General features: G+C 55.2%; 1 protein-coding gene across 2 annotated transcripts; it reads left to right on the top strand.

Moving 5' to 3' along the window:
• Positions 1–10: 10 nt before the first annotated feature.
• Positions 11–27128, top strand: PTPA (protein phosphatase 2 phosphatase activator). Of its 2 annotated transcripts, none has more exons than XM_057723608.1 (10): positions 11–221; positions 4050–4147; positions 6402–6488; positions 11179–11304; positions 13195–13312; positions 15195–15294; positions 16197–16321; positions 17248–17348; positions 21660–21767; positions 25617–27128. In XM_057723608.1, exons 2-10 carry the CDS (start codon positions 4124–4126, stop codon positions 25692–25694), a joined length of 867 nt encoding a protein of 288 aa, XP_057579591.1. In that variant the 5' UTR covers positions 11–221; positions 4050–4123; the 3' UTR covers positions 25695–27128. The 2 variants fall into 2 exon arrangements, with proteins under 2 accessions (XP_057579591.1, XP_057579590.1); XM_057723607.1 differs by having other exon boundaries at positions 12–299.

Here is a 27128-nt window from a genome sequence, read left to right as displayed (position 1 = left end):
CGCACCAACATGGCCGCCGCCTCCGGGTGAGCGCGGCCGTCGCGAGCCGGCCGTTGCTGGGCATGCTCCCTGAGTGCCCCGCACCAACATGGCGGGCGTCTTCGCGGGGGTGACTTTAATTCTCAGTTTTCGGTTATAGCCGGCCGGTGCTCGTTTCTCTTCAGAACGCTCTGAGCGCGTGCTGGGGCCGGGGAAAGGCAGGCTGGGTGCGGGGGTGAAAGGTGAGAGGGGACTGCAGGCATCCGGGCCGGCTCCTGGCGAGAGGAAGATGGCTGAGGGCGAGCGGCATGCGCCGCCAGGTAGGGCGGAGGGGCCCGGGGGTGGAGGGGGGGCTCGGGGGCGGTGCCAGGCGTGGGGGCGGGGAAGGGGAGTGGTGTGGGGGGCTCAGCGAGGGGAAGGGGGGTCGGGAGGCGGAGGAACTCGCGGGGCGAGCGCCCTTGGGCCCCGGGGAGGAGGAGCAAGAGTTGAGGGGCCCCGACGGAGACGTGCTGGGGGACCTGGAGCGGGGGCCGGGTCCTGGGACTGCAGAGGGGCGGTGGGTGCGGCGTGACCCCAGGACTTGGGGAGCCTGAGCTGCCCGAGGGTCGGGCGGGCAGCCCCGTGGCCGGAAAAGGAGGCCTTTTCCACACTTGGGCCGCTCGTGCTTAAGTCAGCTCTTGACCTGGTGGGGAAGCGGCCAGGGATGGGGGCTGCCGTCTTCATCAGACCCTGCCCTGGGGGTGGCGGCTGGTGCTCCGTGGGGCTTGTCTCGACCCCATTGCGTTTCCGTGGCTGGGAAGTTATCAAGAGAAACTGCCCTTGGTCGTTAAACCCCTAATTTAAAAAGGCTGGTTGTGCAAGGAGAGGCAAGTTTCTTTCTGGCATCACCGTCTGTAACTTTTATTTACGCTGTAGTCTCTTTTTAGTTCATCTCCAATAACTGGGATGGAGGTGCTAGGGAAAGGATCCTCTTAGACCGGTAACCTGGGGAAATGGAAGGGTGTTTGCTGACCACTCCCCCCTACCCCTCCCTTGAGCTAGGAAGGACTTTTAAAATTCTGTCAGAGTTGCAAATAGGTTGGCCGCACAGCTATTTCAGAACAGCTAATGTTTTGAAACCATTCAATATTCCTTCTACCCTGTCTCGCCTTTTATGACCTCTGAGGAGGTCTCAGGAGGGAGAAATTTTAAAGATCAAAAGAGGCATCCCCGCCATCCCGGCTCCCCCGCCCCCCCTCCCCGTCCCCCCAATAAATGAACAAAGAGCTGGGTATGGTCTGTTAAGGCATTTGAAACCAGACGCTTATTTTATTTGGTACAAAACTTCTGCGCATGTGCCCTTAGGCGTTCTGGTAATGACATCAGGATATATAAGGCAACCAGAATTATCAGTGAGATGAATGTGTCTCTGAAGTTGGGTGGTGGGAGGTGTTGGTGGGGTGAACCTGTGCCCTGAGACAGGCTCAGGGAGGTTATCTGTGGCTGAGAAGATTCAGGTTCCCAGGAGGTAGTCCTTCTTTGAAGTTTGAAACAAAGGATGTTTAGGAACAAGTGGAAGGAACTACTTAACTCAGACAGCGTAATGATGAAAACCTTGGATTTTGGAGTTACATAGACCTGGCTCTACCTGGCAAGCTGCAGCCTCTGTGAGCCTGTTTTCTTATCTCTCAAAATGGGGCTACTGTACCTTCTTCACAGAGTTGGTAGCCTGTGTTCTGCAGATGATTCGGGCAAATCGAGGGGCGTGGGGGGTAGTGAGTAAATGTGAAGTACTGTTATGCTTTTCAGAGGTGGTACAGGTTGAACATGTAGACAGGTTCCCAAGTGGTAGATGATAATATATTATACTCTCTGGGGTTTTTTAGGAACATCTCTAAAACTCTGAATGTTTCCATCTTATACTGAGGGGTTGTACTGGATCCAACTGTCCCGTGGCACCTTTGTCAGAGATGAAATAATCTGAGGCTAGAGAGGCTGTGGGTGTGACCTCATTGATCACCTTATGGAGTCTGAAGCGCTTGTATTTTTGATTTGGGATTGCATGTTCTGGTGAATCCTGTGTGTGTGTGTGTGTGTGTGTGTGTGTGTGTGTGTGTGTGTGTTTCATCAGTGTTTGGTTGCAAAACTTCCAACAAGGTAACCTTTCCTCTGGGAGCCGGCCCTGGCCCTGTGAAGTAATACCAGGAGGGCTATTCCCTTGCACAGAACAGTTCTCTCAAATTTAGAAAAGGGCTCAGTTCCCAAAGATCATTTGCAAATGGATAATTTGGAATGTGGAACGCATTTTCCCATAAAAACAGTGTGGTTAGGTCACTAGCCTGACCTACAAAGCTTTTAAATTAGCATCTTACTTGAAGTAGCAATTTACTGATAGTAGGGTTGTGAATTTGATGTTCTGGGAACAGGACTTGCAGAACAGGTGGGAGGAGGCAGAGAGTTTCTGGTCTCTTTTTTTTAGGCCCTGGGTTGAATTTGAATTAGGCAGAGGTTTTCCTTGCTCTGATCCCAGATTCTCTATCCGGCTCCTCAGGTCTCCTGGCACTTTTCCTTTCCTCAGAGCCTCTCTAGGCAGGCTCTAGTCCCCCAAATGTCACATGTTCTAGAGTCTTCTTAGGTCTTCGTTCCCTTTTCTCCATGTAGCTGATGTGAGTTAGGTTTTAGGAGGACGGTAATGCGACAGATTTATATCCTGTACTCTTGGAGAGTTTGTTTTTAATTTTTTGATAGTTTTCATTTTTAAAAGAAGGGGCTTACAAATCTGACAAATCTCCAATAGTGGATTCAGGCCCACAACTCCCAACTCGTAACCTTTGGGACTAGGTATATTTTGGAATTCAGAGTTTTTCAGATTTCAGAAAGCAGCATCCCATAATCAAACAACAAGATTTATGCAGCAAAATATAAATTCCAGCTAAATGGGATACACAAACTACCTTGTGTTTTCCTTTCCCTCAGCTTCTGAAAATATAAACTCCATTTTAAAGAGTTTATTTCTGATTACAAAAGTTCTGTATTGCTAGTTTTTAATAGTAATAGGTAGCTTAGAAAGTGGAAGTCCTTTATAAACCTCACCTCCTAGAGATGAAGACTAGTAACTTTGGTGTTTAATCCTTTAGATTTTTCCCCTGCATAAGCTAATAGGTCTGGTATTATTTATAGTAGTATGTGTAGTCTTCTAACAAAAATGAAATTATATGGTGTATAACATAGTGCAGTTTTGTTTCTTATTAATATTTAGGCTATTTTCCTCATGTCAGTAATTTAGATTTTATTCTTTTCAAAAGCTAGTAAGATTTCCATAATATGGGCATATCATTATTAACCCATCACCTTATTGATTGATATTTGGGTTGTTTCTAATTTTTTTCAACACAGTAAGCACTTTTATACACATCTTCGTCGATTTCTGTGGGCACATCTGTAGGGTTGATTCCTCCTGTTGGCTCAGTGGGTATAGTATGCAGTTTTTACTTCAAAAGATAGTGCCGAGTTGCCCCCTCAGCAGATTCTACCATCTAAGACCCCCACCAGCAGTGCAGGAGAGTTCCTGTTTCCAGTCCCCAATCAGCGCCAGATGTTTGTAATCTGCCAACCTGATTTAAAAAAGCAGTCTCATCTAAATTACATTTCTTTGCTTATTTGGGATGTTGGTAATTTTTTTTCAAATGTTTATTGGCCTTTTTTTTTTCTCCTTCTGTAAGTTGCCTGTTTATGTCTAAAAGTTCATGTTTATGTCTAAAAGGTCAACTTGGCTTTATTTTTCTAACCTTTCCTCCTGGTTGGGGAGCAGGAGGAGAGGGCATGGCAGAGCTACGGGACGTATCAGTTGTTGAGGGGGTTGCCAGGACTGCCCAGCTCCTTGCAGAGTAAGGAAAGGCAGGAAGCCAGTGGGTTTGGCTTAACAAGGCAATGCTTTATCCCGGGAGTACGTGTCTGGTTTATGCTAGGGCTTGGGTGTTGAAGTCTTGGTTTTAAAGTAAGTGTGTGTGTGTGTGTGTGTGTGTGTGTGTGTGTGTGTTGGGAGGGGAGGATTCTATTTATCTCATTGCTTTCTCATTTTCTTTGTCAAGATTCTTCAGAGGATACCCCTCCAGCCACTCAGAACTTCATCATTCCCAAAAAAGAGATCCACACGGTTCCAGACATGGGCAAATGGAAGCGTTCTCAGGTACCAGTGGTGACTGCTCTGTGGGGTGCAGAAACTTGGGATTTTCAAGGACAGTGGTCGTCTAGGCCTGAGTGGGGCTGTGAGCTCCTGACCCTTCTTGCTTTGGAGGCCAGAGCTGTTTAGAAGCTAGGGAAAGAGGTGACGGGAACTGGCTCTCTCCCCACTTCGGGGCAGTACTCAGGGCGCTTTGGTGGGAAGATCTCTGTGGGCCGGGGTGAGGATAACCATGGAGAGTTCTGCTCCAGGTTCTCGTAAGCCGTCGCCCCTTGGGTGTTATTATATTGGCTGAACATCCTAAATGATGGAGTGGGTCACTTTGATGCTTGGTTGCAAGTAATAACAAGTCTGGGAGCCAGCGTATCACAGGGAGAGGAGGTTACCACATGGAAACCTAGGCCAGGGAGCCTGAAATACCAGGGAACTGGGATTGCAGCTTTCTGCACTTCTCAGTCTCCATGGTAGGCAGAAGATAACAGCTTGTACCTCCCAGGCTTCTGGTACAGGCTGTGGAAAGACTGGGACTAAGAAAAACAAAGCCAATTTCAAGTTCTCAGGGAAGGCCTCAGGTCCAGCTCCCTCCAGTTGCCTGTACCTGGTCTGGGCAGCCGGGGTGGGGAGTGTCACTTGTATAGAAGGGAGGCCCGGAGTCCTGGCAAGCTTGGCAGGTTCCCTGTGAGGAGTCTGCTGTGCTTACATTGAGTCCAAGCCCCACTGCAGCCGTGTTGGCCTCGTTGGGGCTGGGGTCATGCAAGCCTATCTGGCTCCTCTTTCACAAGCTGCCCTTTAAATATCTGGAGATGGTTAGTGTGCCTTTTCCGAGTTGTGATCTCACCCAAGTCTTCACCAGGATAAACGCCTCAGTCCCTCAGCTGCTCTGAGGATGTGGTTGGAGTCCTTTCATCATCTCGGTTGCTCTGCCTCAGGGTTTCTCAACTTCAGCACTGTTGACACTTGGGGCAGATGACCCTTTGTTGTAGGGGGTTGTCCTGTGTGCTGTAGGTTGTTTAGTAACACCCCTGGCCTCTACCCACTCAGTGCCGGCACAGCCCTCCTCCCAGTTATCACAACTAGGAATGTCTCTGGACGTGTCGGAGGTCTCCTGGAAGCCATCTTGCCCGGGTTGAGAACCACCAGCCTTCTCTTTCCTGAACCTGCAGGATTGTCTGAATCCAAACATGGCTTTAGTTCCTGGCTTCTCCCTAGATGTTTTCCAAGGAAGATTGGGTGTTTATGATGTACCAGGTACTTTAGCTGAGTTAGTCCTCACAGAAACACTGGGAGGTGGACTCTGAGGTCCCCTCCATTTTGAAAGTGAGAAAACTGAGGCCAGGAGGTGAAGACATTAGCAAGGTGGCACAGTTAGTGGTCAAGATGAGATTCCAAAGAGTCATGCCCAGGTCGCCTGGCTCTGGAGCCCTATGGGTTGAGCCACTGTGCTCTAGGTCACAGGTGGGCAGCCTAGTCTGGCCCTCCACCTGTTTTTATTTTTAAATTTTGGCCGTGCCAGTTCTTAGTTGTGGCTTTAGGACTCTTAGTTCCGGCATGGATGCAGGATCTAGTTCCCCGATCAAGGATTGAACCCGCTTCCCCTGCTTTGGAAGGCAGATTCTTAACCGCCTTTCCAGGGGCCTGCACCTCAGTGCTTTCTTAGCCCTGTACTGGCTGTAACCTGCAGCCCAACAGGGAAGAGGGTGCCCAGTTGGAGGCTGGGGTTGGATGTGCTGGGAGACCTGGCCACGAGCAGGAAACAGCTTCATCTCCTGGGAGCAGGGCATCTGCACTGCAGGCACACAGCCTGACCTGCCTGCCGAGGAAACATCTGGAAAGTTACCAGGGGATGGAACCTTGGTGGTATAGTGTAATGGTGGAGTACTCACTTTGGAGTTTGTCTGGCTGGGCCCTAGTTCCACATCTAATGAGATCTTGATCTTAGGAGTCACTTCCCCTGAAGCCTTGGTTTCTTCATCTGTAAAATGGGGACAATGATAGTGTCTACCTTGTGGGGTTGTTGTGTTAAGAAACTGCTGGCAGCAACAGTGAGTGCACAGTAGGTCATTGGCCTGCCAGTGGTTTTGGATGGAGGATCAGGGTGGGGTATTTGGCATTATCTTTCTACTGCTCCTGCTGTCGGGTTGGGAGCCGGGGGTAGCTTGGAGCTCTTTGGTAACTGGGTGGAGTTGGGAGCTGGCCAGGGTGTAGAGAGTGGGGGTCTGACACTCTTCTCCACGTCCCCATTCCTCCCTCTGTTTGGTAGGCGTATGCTGACTACATTGGATTCATCCTTACCCTCAACGAAGGTGTGAAGGGGAAGAAGCTGAGCTTCGAGTACAAAGTCTCCGAGGTAGGCTCAGGCAGGAGCCTGCTGGGCAGGGCCTTTCCAAAAATAGCTCCCAAGAGCCCACAGCGGGGCCAGTGCAGAAATTAAGATCACCCAGAGGCATGTGCAGCTGACCTGTTGGTGTCTATATTTCTAATCAAAAAAAAAAATCTGTGACAAAAAACAAAAACAAAAACAAAAACACCAAAAAAAAAAATCTGTGAATAGATGTGTATTTATAAAATTGGGATCAAGGTATATAAGCTGTTTTATAGCCTGCATTTTTTTGTTTGTTTTTGTTTTGGGCTGCGCCATGTGGCTTGTGGGATCTTAGTTCCCTGACCAGGGATTGGACCTGGGCCCCAGCATTGGAAGCACAGAGCCCTAACCACTGGACAGCCAGGGAATTCCCTAACCTACATTTTTGTTAACTAATGTCTTTATGTAACTTTTTAAATAAAAAATGGTCACAAAAGAAGTAAACATGCTCATGGAAGAGATTACCGTTGGAGGGGACTTCCTCGGTGGTCTAGTGGTTGGGACTTTGCCTTCCAATGCATGGAGGGTGGGTTCAATCCCTGATTGGGGAGGTAAGATCCCACATGCCTTGCGGCCAAAAAACCAAAACATAAAACAGAAGCAATACGTGACAAATGCAATGAAGACTTTAAAAAAAAATGGTCCACATCAAAAAAAAAAAATCTTAAAAAAAAGAGAGAAATTACTGTTAGAAACGTGATAACGCTGGCCTTGCCCTATGTTCCTCCCCACAGTTGACTCCCGGGGCAGCCCCCTGTTAACAGTGTGGGGACTGTCACCCAGGCCACCTCCGGAGCTCCTCTGCCTCTTTGAACCATGCCCTCACTGGTTTAAACCGCCCCCAACTTAGACTTTGAGGTTGTTTCCCTAAACGTTGCTCGGAACACCCTTTCACGTGGATCTGTGGGCATTCTTCCCTAAGAAGTGGAAATGCCGAGTTGCAGGGCATACACTGCTTGGTGCTCTTTGGCTGTATTTCGAAGACAGGCTTGTTTATGGAAGGAAGGCAGGAACTGTGGGGAGGCTGATACCCACAGGAAGGTGTGGTCTTGCAAGCCATTGGCTCTTGCTGGACGCCATCTCCCAGCCCTGGGAGCCAGGCCTCCAGCGGCCTCCTGGGTTCCTGTCCCAGGCAGCGCAGAGCCCCCTTGAACTTTATCTTATCTCAGACCCCAGGCCTGGGCAGCTGTTCAGTGCCTTGTCCATCCAGCTGGCTAGCTGTAGCTTCGGCCTGTTGGGTAAGGCCTGGCCTGCCCTGGCCCAGTTCGTCCACCTGTCGCGAGGCTGGCATGGCCCTCATGCTCCTGGACCCTAACTGGCTGCTGGGTGGCCGAGGTCCTGTCACTGTGGGGAGCCAGGTGTGTGCTGGAGATTGACAGTCTTCTTTTGGGAACTGGCCCACCAATGACTTCTTGGTTCCTCTTGGGTCTGCTCAGTGCTCTGGGGCTTTGGCTGTGGGTGCAGACGGCTTTGGGGAGAGAGGGCTCCTCTTTGAGCCTGTGGTAAGGAACTGCTCAGCTGTGCTCAGTGGGCTGGGGCATGTGGCGGGGGAGGCTCGTTAAAGGAGAGCGCTGTGATTACCCCAGCAGATCCTGAGGTGCCGGATCGCCAGGTCCCTTAATTACCCCTGAAGCTTTGATGGTTGATGCCCATAGCCCCCAGGTGTTGTCTTAACGCAGGAGCTGTTCTTTTGACAGGATTGCAGCCTGGTTAAGTGCTAGGCTTCTAGAGGAAGGCCGACCGGGTTTTGATAACCTCTCACTTCTGAGCTGAGTGGCTTTATCCCCTCTGATGCTGCATCTCCTCACCTGTGGAGTGGGAAGAGCCACAGACCTACTCATGGCCCCTGGGGAGATCCCACGTGTAGGTGTTTCTTTTAGCACAGTGCCTGGCACATACTAGCTGACATCATTATTAGTTATTGTTATCATTAGCTGTTTTGCAGTTTTAATTTCCAGTAACGTTGTTGTTTCACTTGGGGTTCTTTCTAAGCTGGGTTCATCCTCACTGGGGGACAGAGGTGGCTAGTGTGGTCTCCAGAGGTCTCCCAGCTTGTGCCCACAGCTGGCCGGACGGCGGACAGCACCTCGCACAGCATGCCGCCTCCCTTCCTGCCAGGTGCAGCTGCTTGGCTCCCCTGCTGCTTCTTGCTCCCGCCTCTCAATGTGGGGTGGGGGATGGGGGGGTGCTGCTGCTGGGGAGAGGGCAGAGTGGCCTGGGGGGGCAGCTTCCAGACTTCCCACAGCAAAGGGAACAGGCAAAGGCAGATGTAGGAGATTGTCTAGACCCATGTTTAGAAGGCTCTCCTTCCTTTTGAAATTATGTCTGTCCTACTCTTTGGGGGTTAAAATTTTTTATTTTTGTAAAATAAAGGTGATAGTAGATAGGCTTATGTTGTTCTTCTGTTCGATTTTTTAAATGAGGGCAGAATTTGAAAATTTTGGAGAAAATTTTACTAGTCCATGAAACCCAAAAAGGAAGCTTTGGTCCAAGGGGGAGAGCGACTCAAATTATTCTTCCTGCTTCCTCGGGGCTTCAGCCTACCCCTCTCCCCCAGCAAGCCAAACAATAGAGGCAGCCCCCTGCATTCAAAGACCCTCTCCAGAAAGAGGAGCTCAGAGTCTTTTAATTATTCATTGGCCCAGCTGAGCCAGCAGCTGGGGCCTGGCTCCTGCTGGCCTTGGAGCACCTCATTTATCCCGTTCAGTGCCTCCCCAAAGACAGATCTCTGGAGCCAGGGTTCCTGCACCATCCCTTATAAGTCCATGGGGTCAGGTTTGCTCTGTCCATATCAGCTTTTGCAGATAACCTGGTTCTTCCAAAACCAGGCTCTGGCATTACTTTTGGTCACATTTCAGCAATGCAGGTTTATGTCACTCTGGCCCAGGTGTAAAGGGAACTTTCTCCTCTTACAGGTAACTTTCCTCTCCTCCCAGGCCCCAGGCGTAGGGAGGGCAGCATCAGGGCCACTGTTACATTGCTGTTTGCATGGACCGCGTGGATTGCAGTGTGGTTTGTGTCTCCTGGGGCTCTGGGTGGGGGGCACTGGCTACCACATACCCTGTCAGGTCAAGCCCGCCTTTCCCTCCCCACAAGTACACACGCAGCTCTCAGGACCACTTCTCTGCATAATCTCAGCAGCAGCAGACCTGGCCATGCCTTGCCCTCTGTGTCACAGCCTTTCCCCTGGGCACCCCCTGTTTGCTCCTGCAGCTCCAGCAGCACCTGGAGGTGTCTCCTACCATTTGTACCTGACAGATGCAGGCAAGATCTGCCTCTGGGCAGGGCCCCTCCTCCCAGCCCACATGTCCCCTGTGTCATGTGCCCTCGAGCCTTTTGTCACCTCTGTCCTGGCCTGTTTCTGTGAGCCACATCTGGAAGGGCACAGACCTGTTTAGATCGACCGCATCACCTGATGTCCTCATTGAGTAACATTTGGTGTGCTGACACTGCCTGGCCTGTCACACGGTTTCGCTCCTTAGTCCCTGCCCCCTGCAGGAAAGAAAGAGGGGAGAGATGAGAGGTGGGTCTCAGACACGGCCGGCCTAACAGGGCGTTACCCACGTTTGCTCCTCTGACCCAGCATTTCCACAGAGGGTATTGTGCACAGAGTGAACCCCTGGAGGTAACCCACACATGTAGCAGTGAGGGATTCGGTAAATAAATCACAGTACATTGGTACAGTGAAGGATTATTCACCTGGTAGAGGCTTTCGCAAAATTATGTTTCCAAGTTGCCTTGCCACGAGGGCCATGAGGGAACTGATCAGGCTGTAAGCAGTGTGTGCCTGTGACCTCTGTCTTAGAGTCTGTGTGTGTGTGAACATGAACCATCACCCTGTGCCAGGCCTCACGGATTGTCATGGCCCTTGGAGTTACGTACCATCAGGCCCATTTTTCAGATGAAGAAAGAGGCTCAGAGTTAAAGTCACTTGGTCATGGTCTCGCAGCAACCAAATGGTGTTTTTAGCTGGGATTTGAATCCAGGTCCAGCTGCCTTCAAAATTCTCACCATGATAAGCGATGGAAAACACTATAAAAAGATGCAATAGAAGAGTACGTTAAAATGTTTAGACAGGTTCCCCCACTATCTGAAAGTAGAGCGTTTCTGTGAAACCTTTTGTAAGCCGAAGTGGTGTAAAGTGAAAATCCTTTTCAGACTTCTTTTGATTAGCAGAAGTAGGTACTCATGTAGGTCCTCTGTGAAAGTGAAGAGGTGGAAAGCGAACTTTTGAAAAGCGGGGGATACCTGTGGTGTTGATTTCTGGGTGGCAGGGTGACTGGTCATTTTTGTTTTCTTCGCTTTTACATTTCTGTTTTCAGTGATGTGCAGGTATCGTGTACTAAACAGAAGACCCTGGTAAAATGTAGTAGAGGTCAGGGCTGCAGCTCTTGCCTGTCCAACAGCTCCCCCTGGCTGGGCTGGCTAGAGCAACCAGGCCCGAGAGCCATGTCTGTCCTTCCGCCTAGTGCCAGGCCCTTTCTGTAAGGCTCACTGTGTTCCCCTGGCCCCTCCTTCATATTCAGGGTGGTTGGGAAGAAAGGGGGACAGCGGGAAGATGCCAGTAGTGTCAGGCCTTGTGGTCGCTGTCCAGCAGCACTTGGGACTTCCCTCTGTGGCTCTGGCTTGGGACCACTGGTCATCGTGGCTTGGCCCCCTCTATTTGCCTCCACAGGCCATTGAGAAACTGGTCGCTCTTCTCAACACGCTGGATAGGTGGATTGACGAGACTCCTCCGGTGGACCAGCCCTCTCGATTTGGGAACAAGGCCTACAGGACCTGGTATGCCAAGCTTGACGAGGTGAGGCTGCCTCTGGACAGGCTTGGGGGCTGGGCTGGGGCGAGAGCTGTCAGATACCAGAATCACTGGGGAGTGTGTTAAATGGCAGTTCTGTTTCCTGAAAGTACGGATGCGTTTACCCTCTGCCCCAGCCATCCTCTGGGAATCGCCACTGTGGACGCACAGGCCTGTGCACAGGGCCGTTTATTAGGTGATTGTTTGTAGCAACAGATTGAAATGCCCCACGTGTCTATCTGCAACTTATTATCAGTTAAATAAACTAGAAAGTCCACCCAGGGAGTACCATGCAGCTCTGAGAATAGGAAGGCTGACGAGGGAACTCTGGGGAAGGGACCGCAACATCCAGTGGTCCCTCGGTATCTGTGGGGCGTTGGTTCCAGGACCCCCCGAGGATGCTCAGGTCCCTTACATAAAATGATGAGGTTCGGTCAGCCCTCTGTATCCACGGGTTCTCCACTTATGGATGCAAAAAGCTGACGGTACGGTTAGGTTAGAGGGGAGCCCGGGTGTTACGCACACAGCAAGCTGCCTTTTGGTAAGAAAGAGGGGAAACGAGAAAGCTATATTTGTATTGCTCAGTTCACACTGAAAGGATACATAAGAGGCAGGTAGAGCTGTGGTTTCTTTTTGGGGGGGGGGTGTTGGGGAGGGGTGGAGTAAGACTTCTCAATGCATCCCTTTTATAATGTATTTATTTTTGAGTCATGCAAAGGTAATACCTGTTAGGAGCAAACAGAAAAATAAAAATGCAGGATAGCCATCCCAGCAATCCAGATTTTCACCAGGTCTCCAGGAGATTCTCATGCCAGGTGTTTTTTTGTTTTTGTTTTTGTTTTTTTTGGCCGCACCACGCGGCATGTGAGATCTTAGTTCCCCAACCAGGGATTGAACCCTCACCCCCTGCATTGGAAGCCAGGGACCACCAGGGAAGTCCCTCATGCCAGGTGTTTATAGACTGAACTTAGGGAAACTAGCATCCTAATTTCTTTGGCCCAATGTCTTCACATGGAGCAGGGGGGAGTCCCAAGGACCCAGCACAACACTGTGCCTGCTTAATAGTGGCCTGGGGCTGCCTCTGGGCTCTAAGGTGGTACATGGGCTTATTGTTATTTGTTTTTATTAAGTTACAACTTCAAGAAAGCTGACGTCATAGCTGTACAGCTTGATAGATCTTAACATGTTTTTACCTTTGCATCCACCCATGTATCAAGCCATTGAGCATCCCAGCACTTCAGCAGGGCCCTTGTGCCCCTTTCTAGTGGCCGTCCCCCAGACTCTCCTGACTGCTGCCCTGTATCGATTTTGCCTGGTTTTGAACTTCACGTACATGTCTGGCTTCTTTGGCTCAGCGTCGTCCGTGTGACTCACCCGCGTTGTGTGGAGCAGTAGGTCTTGTTCGTTGCTACGTAGTATTCCAGTGTATGACTGTAGCATGGGTTATCCATCCTACCGTTAATGGACAGTTCAGTTGTGGGTTGTTTCCACACTTGGGCTGCTATAAACAGTGCTGCCGTAAACATCTTTGGATATGTCTTTGGTGGACATTGGGCACGAACTCCCTTGCTAGGAGTATGAACAAAGAGGACATCTCTGGGGATGTCAGTGAATTACAAGATGGGAAAGTCAGATGGCTTCTTTTCAGATTCCTCCTTGCCCCCAGGGTCTTGTCCTCCAGAGGGAGGGTCAGCAGATGAAAAGCCAGGCCAGGGTGGTCTCTGTTGCGTGAAAATAAATGCTCTCCCTCCTCTTCCTTCCATGGGCAGTCAGAGGAGGGAGCCAGGACTGCTCGGTGTGGCAGCCTGGCTGCAGCCAGGATGCTGCCGCTGGGCACCTGCCCACCGGGATCCTGCCTAATCTGCTGCCACCACTTTGTGTGTCTTGTGTTATCAGGAAGCAGAAAACTTGGTGGCCACAGTGGTCCCCACCCATCTGGCAGCTGCTGTGCCCGAGGTGGCTGTTTACCTAAAGGAGTCAGTAGGGAACTCCACGCGCATCGACTACGGCACAGGTACCTGTTACTGTACCTTTTACTCCCAGCGGCGCCTGCTTGGCTTCACTGCGGTCCTTTCTTGGGTTGCCTCCTCTTTGTTCTGGGTTGTGTGGGGTCAGGGAGCCCTGAGCAAGCAGCCTGTGGGGCCAGCTGGGGTGCAGTGCTGCTGCTGCCGGTGCAGGGCCGCCTGCTGCTCCGGCATGGCCCACCAGGGGGAGCTGGTGCCGCGTGCCTGGTGGCTGTAAGCACAGCATAAAGACGGCCTCACTGTGAGCTCAGCATCATCACCAAACGAATAATTTGTTGAGCACTTACTATATCCCAAGACAACTGCTTACAGAAGCCTTGAGAGCCGAAAGATCCTGGGAGCCCCTAGCAGCGCTGTGGCGCATGGCTCTTAGCCACTCGGTGTCCTTCAGAGGGAGTGCTGTGGGCATCTTAAAAGGGAAGGGGGAGTTCTCTCTCTAGGCCAGGGGTAGCTGAGGAGGGTCCCTGCTTTGACAGGCCCGCCTTTCCTTTCCTTTCCTCTCCTTCCCTTTCCACACTGAAGCAGGCATATGCAGGAGCTGCAGCTTCTCGGGCCCTGCCCTTGCCTCAGGAGGAGCCCAGTCCAGGCCTGGCCTGGAGAAGGGCCCCTTGGACCTGGGTCATGGGGAAGCTGAGGAACGGGCTTATTATCAAGTGAGACTTTCAGGGGCGGAGCTTTGATGGAGACCAACCAACCTGGAGGGGAGAGTGGCCAGGTCAGCAGGGGCTGGGTTTTTCCTCCTCTCTTAGATGCTCTTAGCTGTGCAAGAGTGATGACTGCCCCTGAGTGATGGTGGCTTGGACTCTGGCTGGTCATGGTCAGCAACTGTGCAGGTGAAAGTGACAGTTTATAAGCTTTCCAGGCCCTTGGAGGGACCCTCATTTGCAAAAATAGGACAGGAAGTCACTGAAGTATTCTCTCCTCTTCTCCCTCGAAATAGGTTTATTATGACACCGTGAACCATGGGATTCGGCCCAGAGTCCAGCCAATGGTTTCTGTAGTGCTGACCATTTCTATCTGACTTGACTGGGAAGGAAGGGGGGCTGCCTTTCGACCCTGCAGTGTGGCCATGCTTAGAATGTGACCATGCTTAGAAGCCTTCAGTGGCTCCTATTGCTCTTAGGATAAAGTCTGAGCTTTTTCACTGTGGCTGTAAATGCCTGTCTGATCTCCAGCCTCATCGCGTTACACTTTCTCCCTTGCTCTCTCTGCTTTAGCCACACTGGCCTTTCTAGGGCTCTTCAAACATATCCATTTTTTTCTTGCCTCAGGGCCTTTCCATATGCTGTTTCTCCTGGCTAGAATGCTCTTCTTGCTTCCCTCACGCCCTGTGCCTTGCCAGCTCTTATTTATCTTTCAAATTAAATATTCTTTCCAAAGGGAAACCTTTCTGAACCTGTATGTCAGGGGCCCCCCTGTGATATCCTCCAGTTATCACCCTATCCTTCTCCTTCAGAGCTAGGTTCATAAACGTGATTGTGTATTTAATGTCTGTCTGTTGTCTAAACTATCAAACAAGGGCAGGGACTTTTTGCCTTTGTTCCTCTAGTGCCTGACATGGACAGTGGCTGCCCCGATAGTAGGTGCTCAATAAATAGGATGGAATTGATGAGTGAGTTAAACCTCCAAAATAAACTGTAAATGCCTATTTAAGAACCACCAGCCTGGGCCTTTTAGGAGTGGAATTATAGTACTGGTGGTTCTTAAAAGGACCTAAGTCTTTCTGGGTGGGGAATAGGCCCTGTTACCTCCATGTTGACCTCCCTCCTTAGAGGGGACGTTAACAGTCATTTGGACTCTGGTGAGACCAAGAACAATCTCACTCCTTCTGGAAGACTGTCAACCTCGGCTGTCCACCTTTTTCTCCCCCAGGACATGAAGCAGCCTTTGCTGCTTTCCTCTGCTGTCTCTGCAAGATAGGGGTGCTACGGGTGGATGACCAAATAGCCATTGTCTTCAAGGTGTTCAATCGGTGAGTGAGTCAGGCGGGAGGGGCGGCTTCCAGTGGGAGGAGGAGCCGGCGGGGTCTCCGACCTCCTCGTTACCAACGGACTGGGGACAGGGTGCTAGAGGGGGCTCCCGAGTGGCTGTTGCTTCTCTTGTCCTGTCCTAATCAAGCTGTGGCTATAAACAGGTGTTCAAGACTCCTCCTTCCAACAGGTTCAAATTCAAGTAAAAATAAGTGAAGGGAGTGTTACGTGATGAGCGCTAAAGCTTCTGTGGCGTTTATCACGTAGAGGTGCTTTCTAAACGCTTTTCACGCAACTCTCAATTCTCACGACGATCCTAGGAAGTAGCAGCTGTCATTTCCATTTTCTAGATGAGGAAACTGGGGCATGGAGAAATCAGGTCCCTTCACTGAGGTCACAGCTAGATGAACCCAGGCAGTTAGGCTCTGACCGGCTCCCCTCCCCACCCAGACCACCTCCTGGCACATGGGTGTGTCTCATTCACCAAGGGGCGCTGACACGCCCGCTCCAGGCCCCACCCGGGCAGTTCCTGAAGGGACCTAGGGGGTGGTCTCCTTGGACTCCCGTCAGCTTTCCGATGGGCAGTGGGAAGCGAGAGAAGCTGCAGCTCCTGCCCAGGCTCTCACGTTGTCAGGCGGTGATGGCACTAACCCCCTTTCCCAGTTGGTGTTGTGCCCCTTTCCTGAGTCAAACAGAGGCTGAGTGTGAGAGAAAGAAATGAAGCTCCATCATTTTGAGAGCATCAGCTGATGCAGGACTTAGGCATGTAGGTTTTCATTGAAACAGAGACCTGGTACACTCCTAGGTGGTTATGTCTGGCCTCCTTTGCTCCCAATGGCCAAAGGGTTGAGACTGTCTTTCTCCTTTTCGCCACCTCCCCTCCCTTCCCTGCCCTCTTGCGCAGGTACCTTGAGGTTATGCGGAAGCTCCAGAAGACCTACAGGATGGAGCCAGCTGGTAGCCAGGGCGTGTGGGGCCTGGATGACTTCCAGTTTCTGCCCTTCATCTGGGGCAGTTCGCAGCTGATAGGTACTGAAGGGGGAGCGAGGACCCCCCCAGCCCCGCCCTCCTCCCGTCCCACCTTCCTTCCCCTCCTGCCCTGGGCACGCAGTGACAGCTTGTAAAGCCGGCCTTAGACAGGCTATTGGTGGAGGCTGTTTGCTGCTGCCCTTCTGCTGCAGGCGGTGGGGCAGGCTGGGAGGCGGAGGCAGATCATGGGAAGTGATGCGGGCTGGGGCGGGGGCGTGTGCACCGGGCGCATGATGGACTGGTGTGAGATGCACCCAGGCTCCTGGCAGCAGCCTTGAGGCTTTATGTTGAAAATGAGGGGTTCTTTTAACTCGGTGACCAACGTCACCTGCTGTTGTTATCGAGCTGTCGGGAGCTGCCGCCAAGTGCCGGCTGTGGGCTGCTTATGACAGGCCCGCTCTGGTGGTTCCCCCACTTTCCCATGGGTGAGCCAGAGTGGGTGAGGGGTCCACGTCTGTTTCCACTTAGGATTAGCTGCTTACAAAATAATAAACCACCCTTTGTTGAGCACTTGCCCTGTGCCAGGCACCATTCTCTGTGCTTCAGGTAGATCATCGCAAGGACCCTGGGAAGGGTCTTTGCCAGCAAACTGCTGACTAACACTTACCTGTGCAGGCACCATGCCGTGTGCTCTGCGGTGGTCCTGATGGTCCGGTGGCACTCCCCAGCCCCACGAGGGGGTGCTCTTCTCATCCCCACTGCACGGATAAGGAAGCCGAGTGGTGTGGCTGGAAGGATGCAGAGCTGGAGCTTATTACACTAGAGCACACACACGCACAGGGCCATTGATTGCTCCTGTGAGCTCAAGTGTTGAGGGCGCGTGGGCAGGACTGCAGCCCTGGGGTGGGTGTAGATGGCGCTGGGCTGCGGTGTCCCAGTGGTGCAAGCACCTGGTTCTGAATCCCAGGGCTCTTTGCTGTTTCCAGACCACCCGTATCTGGAGCCCAGGCACTTTGTCGATGAGAAGGCCGTGAACGAGAACCACAAGGACTACATGTTCCTGGAGTGTATCCTGTTTATCACTGAGGTGAGGGGAAGGGAGTGAGGGAGGAGCCCCAGGCAGCCTCCGGGCTGAAAGGAACTGAGGCTGGTGGCTTTGGGCACAGGAGCCAGAACTGCTGTCTGAAGGTGGCAGGGCCACCTCCTGAAGTGGGGTATTGAAAAGGAAGCCCAGCCGGGCCTCTCTGAAGGGTTAAGCCACCTTCTGACTGTCCAGGAGTTCCTACTCAGTCAGCTCCAGAAGAAACGCCAGACTACTGATTCAGGGAAAGAACTCATTAGGGGCAACAGGTCTGAAGGGTGGGTGGGCATTGTTGGGGGTGGGTGGGCGGCACAGGGTCTGGAGAGCTATGCGCGTGTGGATGTGTGTGACGAAGCCATTACAGGAGGTGCAGAGACTGGAGTGGACAGCGGGACGGATTTCTGCTGAAGGGACACAGCTTTGTTGGACACGGGCCAAGTGTAGTGCTGGAGGCCTGGACCCCCACCCGACCCAGCGGGGGTTGTTTGGGTGTTGTCCTGCTAAAGTAGGGTCTCCCTCCGTGCAGCCTTGGACTGCTTCCTCAGGGTCACCTGGGGAGCTTGTTAAAATGCATGTTCTTGGGCCCCACCTCAGCTTTCTGAATCAGAATCTTGGGGGACGAGCGCTAGGAACCTGAATTTAAACATATGTGCCAGGTGACTGTGCAGGGAAGTTGGGGACCCACTGCTCTCTGGGCCTCTCAGGAGGTGTAGGGACCTTTCATCTTCCCTGCCTGAGACCCGCCCCCTACAGGCTTCCAGAGGGCACCGCGGCTCTGCTGCCTGGAGAGGGTCTGGCCCCCAGTCTCCTTCCTGCTGCCTGCACGCCTTCGCACTGGCTCCAGGGACAGCCTGGCACACCCGAGGACCCCCCGCCTATGGGGGCTTCTCTCCTGGGTGCCACTCTGAGCCCCCTGAAGAGGGGAGAGGCCTGGTCGAGCAGCCGCAGCGCCAGACTCTCCTGGTCAGCATTCGGCTCAGGCCTCCGCCGAACTCCAGAGGCCAGAGGGGGTGGCACGTTTTTCCAAGTCAGCAGATGAAGCCCGTCCTGACGGCTGGGTGGCCCCTGCTTCATTCTTGAGATCTGCTGCCTTCAGCACTGTAGCAGCCCAAGGTCGGAAGGACTTGGGGCAGCCTGGCTCACTGCCTGAGAGCCAGTCACATGCTGCTCTCTCCAGAGTAGAGCGGGAGGGTCTGCAGAGCCGGGAGACTGGGAGGAGCGGGCTGAGGAGCCGGGGCGGCTTCACCGGCTCCTGGGGGACAGGGGCTAAGCTGTGTTGGCTCCCCCAGGTGGCTGGCCACGTCCCTGGGTCCCTAACTAGGTAACTAACGAGGGGGAAGGCCAGACTGGGCCTCAGCGAGTATGGGAATCCACTCCAGGTTAAAACTTAGTTTTTTTGTTTGTTTGTTTGTTTATGCCGGTATGAAGCCCCCTAAAGCTTTCCTGAAGTTTGGGGCCCAGGCCCTCCGCTAGGAGAAATCCTACAGTGGCCGCTAGGTGGCGCTAAAGACACACTGAACTGGGAGGAGGTTTTGGTAACAGCGGAGGGAGAGGCATGAACTGGGGGAGGCCGGCAGGCCCTAGAGTTCTTGGTTCTTCCGCAGCCTCTCCGCGAGGCCTGGTTTTCACCCTGCGCCTAGGTGCTTGGGCATGATGCAGATGCTGGTCGCTAGCAGGCGATGTGCCCCAGAGCTGAGGTGACTAGCAAGGGCCCCTCTCACCCACTTGGCCAGCCTAGAGCAGGCTGGTGCAGTTCCCGATGGTGGCACACGTGGTGCTGGTTCTCCAGAGTCTGGGCTCACCACCCAGACCAGGGTTTTCACAGCCCCTAGTTGGTGGTGAGGAAGGCCTGAGGTCTGACCCTGGGATGCAGGGACCTAGCAGCCTGCGTGGAGCTCTGTGTGCTGTGGTAGGGAAGGGGGCAGTGTTGCCTCTGGAGACCCCAGGGATCACCAGCGGTGGTGCAGCTAGAAGACCTAACAAACAAGAAGTTGGATGGAAATGAGACTGGCTTTTCCTCCCGCGGGACCAGCCTGGGACCTGCCCCGGTGGCCCTGAGCATGCCGGATGAGGGACCTCACCTTGCAGGGCTTCTGCTACCTCAGGAAATGCAGCCCTGGTGCCTTTAAGAGCCCAGGGCAGGCAGGAAAAGAATTTCAGTTTCAATCTGGCTTCTAAATTTGGAGTTTTGGGAAGGGAGGGATCAGATTTCAGCTGGAAGGGCAGGAGCTGACAGGAAGGCGCTGTGCAGCGCCTCCCCCCACCCCATCCCCCCTCTGTTACTGACAGAGGAACCATTTACAAAAGGCCGATTCTCTTGGGAGTGGAGAGGCAGGAACGCAGCGTCTGTGAGTAATTTCCTGCTCAATATGGCTGCTCTGACTCACACGATTCCCCTGGGGTCACTGCGGGACTGCAGCTCGCTCGTTCTCGCTCTTTCTCTTCTCCCTTTGTGGCTAGAATGAGCTAATTTTTTTTTTGTCTTCTCGACCCCGTTCCTTTTTCCCCCTCGTCTGTTTTGCTTTCCAGAGTTGCAGAGGCTCCTTCTGCAGGACTTAAGGAGACCTTGGGACACTGAAGGCTGGGGGTGGGGCAGCCCCTCTAGAGGAACAGCATCTCTGGCTTTTCCATGTAGGGGGCCAGGGCCACTGGGGCTCCGGAGCTCGGGCCTCCCCGCTGGCTCTGCCAGCAGGCCAGAGAGGCCTTTTGGGCCCCTCCTCCTGTGCCCCTAGCTTGGGGAGGCTGGCCCAGCAAGCAGAACCCCTGGTCTCGCCACGTCCCTCGGCCGGCCTTGGCCACGGAGCCCTTGCTGAGCAGACCCCTGGAGCTGCGGCTGTGACAGCCAGCAGGGTGCCTCCCGGGTGGTGTGTTCACAGGGCCGAGTCCAGAGTGAAACTGGTTCCACAGCTCCAGTGATCCCTGAGCTTCTCAGGGCCTGGAAGTATGTGAGAGAGGGCTGGAGCCTGGCGCTTCTCCTGTGGGGGCCAAGAGCCTGGGGAAGGGGCGGGGCGAGGGGAGGGTGGGGGTGGAGCCTGACTGAGTGGGACTTTGGGAGCAAAGCGCCCTGAAGGCCAAGCCCCTGCAGGCTGGGGCTCCTGGCTTCCTTCCTGGAGGAGGGAGCCTTAGAGAGAGGAGGGGAAAGATTCTGGGTGAAGGGACTGACCCAGGAGGAGCCCTGTGGGAACCTTGGGTTGTGGCCTCGCTGCTCGAGAAAGGAGCCTGTTGTCCTTGCTACTGAATCCTGGGGGTTGAGACAGGCTTTGGGGGGACTTGGACCAGGGGAGGGAGATGACACGGGTAAAATGGCAGCTTTTTGCACTTAAATCTTACAGTTTTGTACGAGTTGCCCTTACCGGAGGAGCAATAGGCCTGAGAGGGTGGGTCACCGGGCGAGTCCACAGCCAAAGGGTGGGGGGTTTGTGTTCTTGGGACCTTACACTTAAGATGCCCAATATGGAGAGAGGGCTGTGGGACCCATCCTTTCTCTCTGGAGCAGCTCTTTACCAGCCCCGCCTCCACACACAGCCTTTTCTGGAACCTTCCACCTACTCAAGGTCCAAGTCTGTTTGCTTGCCGGCTCAGCCTCTTTGCTTTTCAGGCTCCTTCTTCTGAAACCTGGGGCTCAGGGTGCTGAGCCCGCTCCCCCCGCAGCAGTGCTGCTCATCAGCCGGGTGGGGGGGTGTGCGGCGGGGATTGCGCACTGCTTGTAATCAATACCACGTGCTGGCCTTGTGCTGTCCCAGGGGTGCCCTCGGGCGGCGCACGAGCTTCCTCATCTCAGCACGGCGCTTCTGATATCATGGGGGCTCCACTGGGCTTGCTGCAGAACTTCTTCCAAGAGGAGGGCCTGGGAGCAGGGCTGTCCAGGCTCCTGCCTGTCCCTTGCCCCCGTGGTGGCCGTCCTTTCCTCTCTTCCCCACCAGGTCAGCCTGACTTTCCAAACAGACCTTCCTCCCGCACCTGCTGCAGGTGCCCTGTGGCCCATGTCTGCCGCCTCTTTGCCGTCCTCCCTCTGCCTGCCATGCAGAGGGCAGTCCGATGCCTGGGTTTGGTCTGGGCTCTCCCCCAAACCGACCCCTCCCCCGGCTCTTCCAGCTCTGCCTGTGGCAGGCCAAGAGGGACCCTGTCTCTGACACTTGTGTCTGTGTGTGTCTGTGTGTGTGTATGTCCATATGTGTTTGTGTACATGTGTGTGTATGTGCCTGCATCTTGCGCGCGTGTATGTGTGTGCTTGAGCACACGGGAAAGCAGGGGATGGGCTGCAGGGGATGGGCTCCAGGGCAACCCATCTCTCCAGCTGTGGACCCTGTTTTCCAGATGAAGACAGGCCCCTTTGCAGAGCACTCCAACCAGCTGTGGAACATCAGTGCCGTCCCTTCCTGGTCCAAAGTGAACCAGGGTCTCATCCGCATGTATAAGGCCGAGGTGAGTGGGGACTGGCCTGCACTCTTGGTCCCGGGCTGCTGCGCCCTCACCCTGAGCCTGCTGTTGTGCTCTGAATCCGGCTCTGAATTGTGGGCCAGCCCTTCTGACACTTGAGGCCTCAGAATCTGTCTGTGGGATGGGCCGTCAGAAAAGCACTGGAATGGGGCCCAGCTCTGCCCTGTGACTGAGGCAAGGCCCTGCTGCTTGGGGGTCTCTGTTCCCGCTTGTCACGTGGCTGGAGGCCCTCCTCAGCTCTGTCTCCTATGGGGACACGAAAACGGAAACACGCTTGGGAAAGGGTTTCATCTTTTGGAGGCATCATCCAAAGTGATGTTTCTCCAACTTTGGTGTGTGTGAGATCGCAGGGCAGGTGGGAGGGCTTGGGGGGAGGCTGGGAGCTGGCATGTTTAATGACCTCTTCAGGTGGTCCTCCCTGCCCTCTCTGCCCGTCCTCCTTGGCACCCTTCCCCCAGCCAAGGAGCTGGTGTCTTCTCTGGCAAGCAGGGAGGAGACATTTCTTCCCACCCTGTCCTTTCCTCTAGCTCCTTCCGCATCTTAGGCCGACCAGTCCTGGAACTGCTTGATTTTGACCAGAGGAGGGCCTGGGTGTGACGTCCCTCACCTGGAGCAGTGGGTCCCAAAGTCCCCTCTTTTCACCCTCAGGCTTGGTGATCTCAGCTGTTGCCCTGCAGGTGCTCCTCTCTTGACCCTTGGTCATCTCTCTCCTGGGGAGGGGGCATTCTCCAGGTGGCCTCCTCACACCCAGAGCTCACTCAGACCCGTCAACAGAGGCGGAGGAGCAGGGAGGGTGGGGTGTAGGGGGTTGGGTTCGATTGGTAGTACCAGCACTCCCAGGGGGCCTGGATCCCACTGCGTGGCCCTGAAGGGGTTAAAGGCGGTGCTGGAACTGACCGGGCCTGGCCCTCTCTCTCCCTGCCACCCCCTCCCTCCCCCTCGGGTCCCCTTCCTCCGGACTTCACATCCGGTGTTTAGACCTCTCTCATCCGGGAGGAGCCCTTGCTGGGGCAGCCAGGCCTCCTGCTGGAGAGCACAGGGCCCTGCGCTCTGCCTGTTCTGTTGTTCTTGACACCCCTGCCTGCCCCAGTCCCGCAGTGGGTGCTGAGGGGGAGCTCCCCCTGCGGCCGCCTCCACGCGGCTCCCCAACCCCCTCAAAGGCAGGACTCTCTGGTGCCTTTCCTGCTTGGGGTCTTAAATGCAGTCCTTCCTGCAGACTCTCACTTAAGTGACTAAACTAAGGGTGGAACAGGAGACCCTGCCTCCTTCCCTGCCCACCCTGTCCAGAGGCAAAAGAACTCTGGCCGACAGGACGAGGGAGGAGCAGATGTTGAGATAGAGATGGGGATGGTGCCGCACAAAGCCGTGCCGGCGTAGCAGCTGTCAGGGTTTCTCTGGACGCTGAACCCGCAGAGGTCAGTGACGAACTGCCCGCAGCTCAGGACAGACAGGGAGCATGAGCAGGTAACCCAGCGCCCCTCCTGAAAGCAGGGAGATTCTGGCTCGGGCGCACGCAGCCTGCCAGGTGCCACACGGCTTTGTAGGCCCGTGCTGGATGCACCAACTTGCGGTCGGGACGCCAAGTCAGGGTGACGTGCAGCCCTCGTGCACCGGTTGCTAGCAGGCTGTCCTTAGTCTTTGGACCCTGTGAGGCGTGGGGTCGCTTGCTCTTTGCTTGGAGGAAAGCAGGGAAAGGACTTGCTTTTCCAGACCCGTTCTTGGTCCTTGGGGACGACCTCTGAGGCCCACCAGTCTTGAAGTCCAGATGGGGGTTAGCAGAGGCCAGAGCGCCCGCCAGAGTTGGCTGCTGGAGGAGAGCGGGTCCCCTGAGCTGCCACAGAGGCCTAACCAGGCCTGGTGTCAGGATGTGGGACCAGCTGTCTGCCTCTCCAAAATGCCTGTCTCGGCCTTTCTGAACTGAAGAACCAAATGCTTCCTTGAGGGTGCTGGGGCCTGTCTTTCCTGAGGGCTGTCCTGTCAGGCCCCGGGGAGCCCCACCCCCGCCCCTGAGCCTCTGGGAGCTGGGAGGGCCTCCCGTGGCAGGTCTGGTTGCGGACAGGCGGAAGCTGTTGCTCTGCCCAGGACACAGGTAGCGCTGGGGCACAGGTTGCTGGGAGAGGCCTGGCCCGAGGCTCCCTTTGCTGTGACCCTGGAGCCCCCGACTTCCTTTGCCCCAAGCAGCCCTTTGCCTTTAGCCGTGGGGAAGCTTGTTCTGGGTCCCTGAGGGCGGAGTGGAGAGAACCTCTGCCCCTGCCCCCTCCCCCAAGCCTCTTGCCTTTGCAGCTTCTCAGGCCTGAAAGCTAGAAGCAGGTTGACCTTTGACCCTTTCTGGAATTCCAGGGCCCTGGGGGGGCCCCCCTTTGACAAACTCCCACCACTTCCTCCATGACCTAAGCACAATGGCAGTTGCCTTTGCCTCTGGCCTGGATCTGCTGCTCCTCCCCCTCCCCCCCCCCCCCCCCGCCCCCAGCTGCCTGCTCCCCACTTTCTCTGCCCCAGCCCCAGGAGCCTGGCTGTGGCCTGGAGCTCTGCCCCCACACAGGGCTTAGTTCCCCGTCCTCTCCTGCTCACCTCCTGGCCCCCCTTCAGTCCTTATGGACTACCCTGCACCCTGACACACACACACACACACACCCCCCCTCACACCCCCTCACACGCGGCTGGCAGAGACCTCCTCGTCTCTGCGGCGGGTTGTTGAGGTGCTGGAACCTGGGCCAGCGCTGGTGTGCCTTTGTTCCTCTGAGTTGGCTGGAGGAGAACACAATCACAGAAGGGAACTCTCACCCTCTCTGAAGCTGTAAGCCTTGTTCCACCCCAGCCAGGAGGTGCACATTCTGCCTGTTTCTGTGGCTAGAGTCTGAGAGGAGGCAGATCCTCCCTCACCTGCGCGGGGCTGCTGCCTGGGTGGGGAGGTGGGGGCAGGCATGGCAGGGCTGATGGCAGGGCTGGTGCCCGGGCTGGGAGCTGGGGTCCCCTCCCTTCCCGGTCCTGGGTGGTGCGGGCCTGGGGTCTGGCTGCCTGTGGGCCAGGCCAGCTTCTTGGTCGGCCCTGCTTCTCTGTAGCGCGCCTCCTCTGCCAGAGCCCTGGGGCTGAGGCCCTGGCTGGGCGGGGTTCAGGGAGCAGCACCACCCCCTGCTCAGCCATCCCCCTGCTCAGCCATCCCCCTGCTCAGCCATCCCCCTGCACAGCCATCCCCCTGCACAGCGCTCTGGTTCTCTGCCCCACGCGCAGGGCTGCTGGGAATCGCCCTGCGGGTGAGGGGCTGTCAGCTGGTTCTTATTGTCTCACTCTGACGTGCCAAGATGCCTTTTTCAGTCTGGAGAACTGAACATTGGGAAAATGGGCCTTGGACCCTTCTCAGGCTTGTGTCCCAGTATCCCTACACCTCTTCTCCGGAGCTGGGCCCTGGGCTTGCGCCCGCCCCCCCATGGTTAGGAGGGTTCTTTTCACCTCTGGTCCCCAACGGGTCCTTCTGGGCCAAGTGATGTCACGTGGCTGCCCCTCTTGGCTTCTGCCTTGTGGGGTTGGGCTGCCTTCTCCCCCCCCCCCCCCACTCACTCTCATCTTGTTATTTGGTGGACCTGACCGGATTGTTGTGGAGTGAGGATCTTTGGATGGGAGGGGGTGGTCAGGAATAAGTCGGAAGCTCTGCCTTCCCCCAAAGACCTGGGGGCCTCTCTGAGACCAAGCAGCTTCCTGGGCCCTGGGTAGACTGCGCTGCTCCGGGCCTCTGGAGTCGCCCAGGGGTCTCTTGGAGGCCCGAGAGGCCGAGCAGGCCTTGGCAGGGGCGCAGTGCGGCCCTCACCTCTCTGCTCTGCCCCTTCCTCCTCGCAGTGCCTGGAGAAGTTCCCCGTGATCCAGCACTTCAAGTTCGGGAGCCTGCTGCCCATCCAACCTGTCACGTCGTGCTAGGAGGGGCCGAGCGGCCAGAGCTCCTCCGCCCCAGGGGCCCCCTCCCCACCCCTTCCCTCTGTTCTTTCTGTTTGACGAGAGGCTGTTTACTGGGGTGGGTGGTGAACGTGGGGTTGAGGGGGGCTCAGCGCATAAGGCTGAAGGACCCAAGTTGGGAGAAGTGACCAAAGTGTGGCCAGTTTCCTGAATTCTCCTGTGGTGGGTGGGCAGGGAGAGGGGTGCAGGGTCCCTGGGCCCCACTCTTGCCCTGGCCTCCCTCTCCTCCTTCCCGTTCAGTCCCATTTGAGACCAGGCTGTGCGGGCCGCTGTGGGGAGGGGGAGATACTGTGCTGTTGCCATTGCTTTCCCTTCCCAGGTTGCCTTGCTAGGGGTTGGAGCAGCTGCTCCCCGTGGGGTGGGTCAGTTTCCCAAGCCATGTTTGGGTGGGTGTCTGGGTGTCCTGAGGGCTGAAGGCGGAGGCTGGCAGCCAGCCTGGGGTGGGGTTGGGAGGGGAGAAGCGTTGGCTGTCCTGGCCCGTGACCCTCCCAGCTCCTCCTCACGGCTGCCGCCTGGGCCTGCGGGCACCTGTGGCCACCTATGTCCAGTGCCTCATCCTTGCTTTTCTGCACTTTGGCATTTGGCTCAAGGGTAGCCTCTGGAGGGCCCCGGCAGGGCTTGCTCACCAGCAGATTGTCCTGCCTTTCCAAAGCTTCCCTGACTGGGAGGGGGAGGCAGAAACTCCGGAGGGAGGCGGGGTGGGCTTGGGGCCACTTGGTGGCTGCGGAGAACCTAGGCTTCTCTCCTCATTCCCACGTCGGGCTGCTCCTGCTCCCTCGTTGCTGCTGCTTCTGCAAGCCCTTGGCCCTGTGTCCCTGCCCCTCTATCTGGGTCTTGGGTGAGTGGGCCACAGGAGGGCTCCGAAAACAGCAGCCCACTCCCTTGTCCTCCCACCTCCCCGGACTCGCCTGCTGGAGTTCCAGGGGGAGCTCTGAGGACAGGCAGGGGCTGGGCTGGACAGGCAGGGGCTGGGCTGGGCAGGCCCACCCATGGGGTGAGAGGGTGCTGGCAGAAGCAGGCCAGTTCCAGATTTTCTTTGGGGGGACTGCTCCCAGGCCTGACTCTCGCAGACTCTCCCCTGCCCAAGCCCAGGTCGACCCATCTCCACTGTTCCAACCCTGTATCCGGGTCCACACAGCCTCTGGGAAGGGGGAGCACCCAGGAAGCACAATTCAGGGTCTTAGCCTTCAGGTCTGGGCCAGTGGCCTGGGCAGAGGCTGGGACAGGAGCCGCAAGAGTCAGAGAGAGAGTTTTGCTAGAGAGGCTTAGTGCCTGCCTCCCTCCCAGGGTCTAGACCACCGCCTTCCTGGCTCCTCCTTCCCGGTCCCCCCGGGGGCCCCCCCAGCCCTTGGCGCCTTCATTGCTGTTCAGATTAAAGCCTCTGTTTTGCACCTGTCA

The sequence above is a fragment of the Hippopotamus amphibius genome, chromosome 2, assembly GCF_030028045.1.
Source record: "Hippopotamus amphibius kiboko isolate mHipAmp2 chromosome 2, mHipAmp2.hap2, whole genome shotgun sequence".
Lineage (NCBI taxonomy): Eukaryota > Metazoa > Chordata > Mammalia > Artiodactyla > Hippopotamidae > Hippopotamus > Hippopotamus amphibius.
Note: the sequence above shows the minus strand (reverse complement) of the source record. Positions and strands in the feature narration are given on the sequence as shown.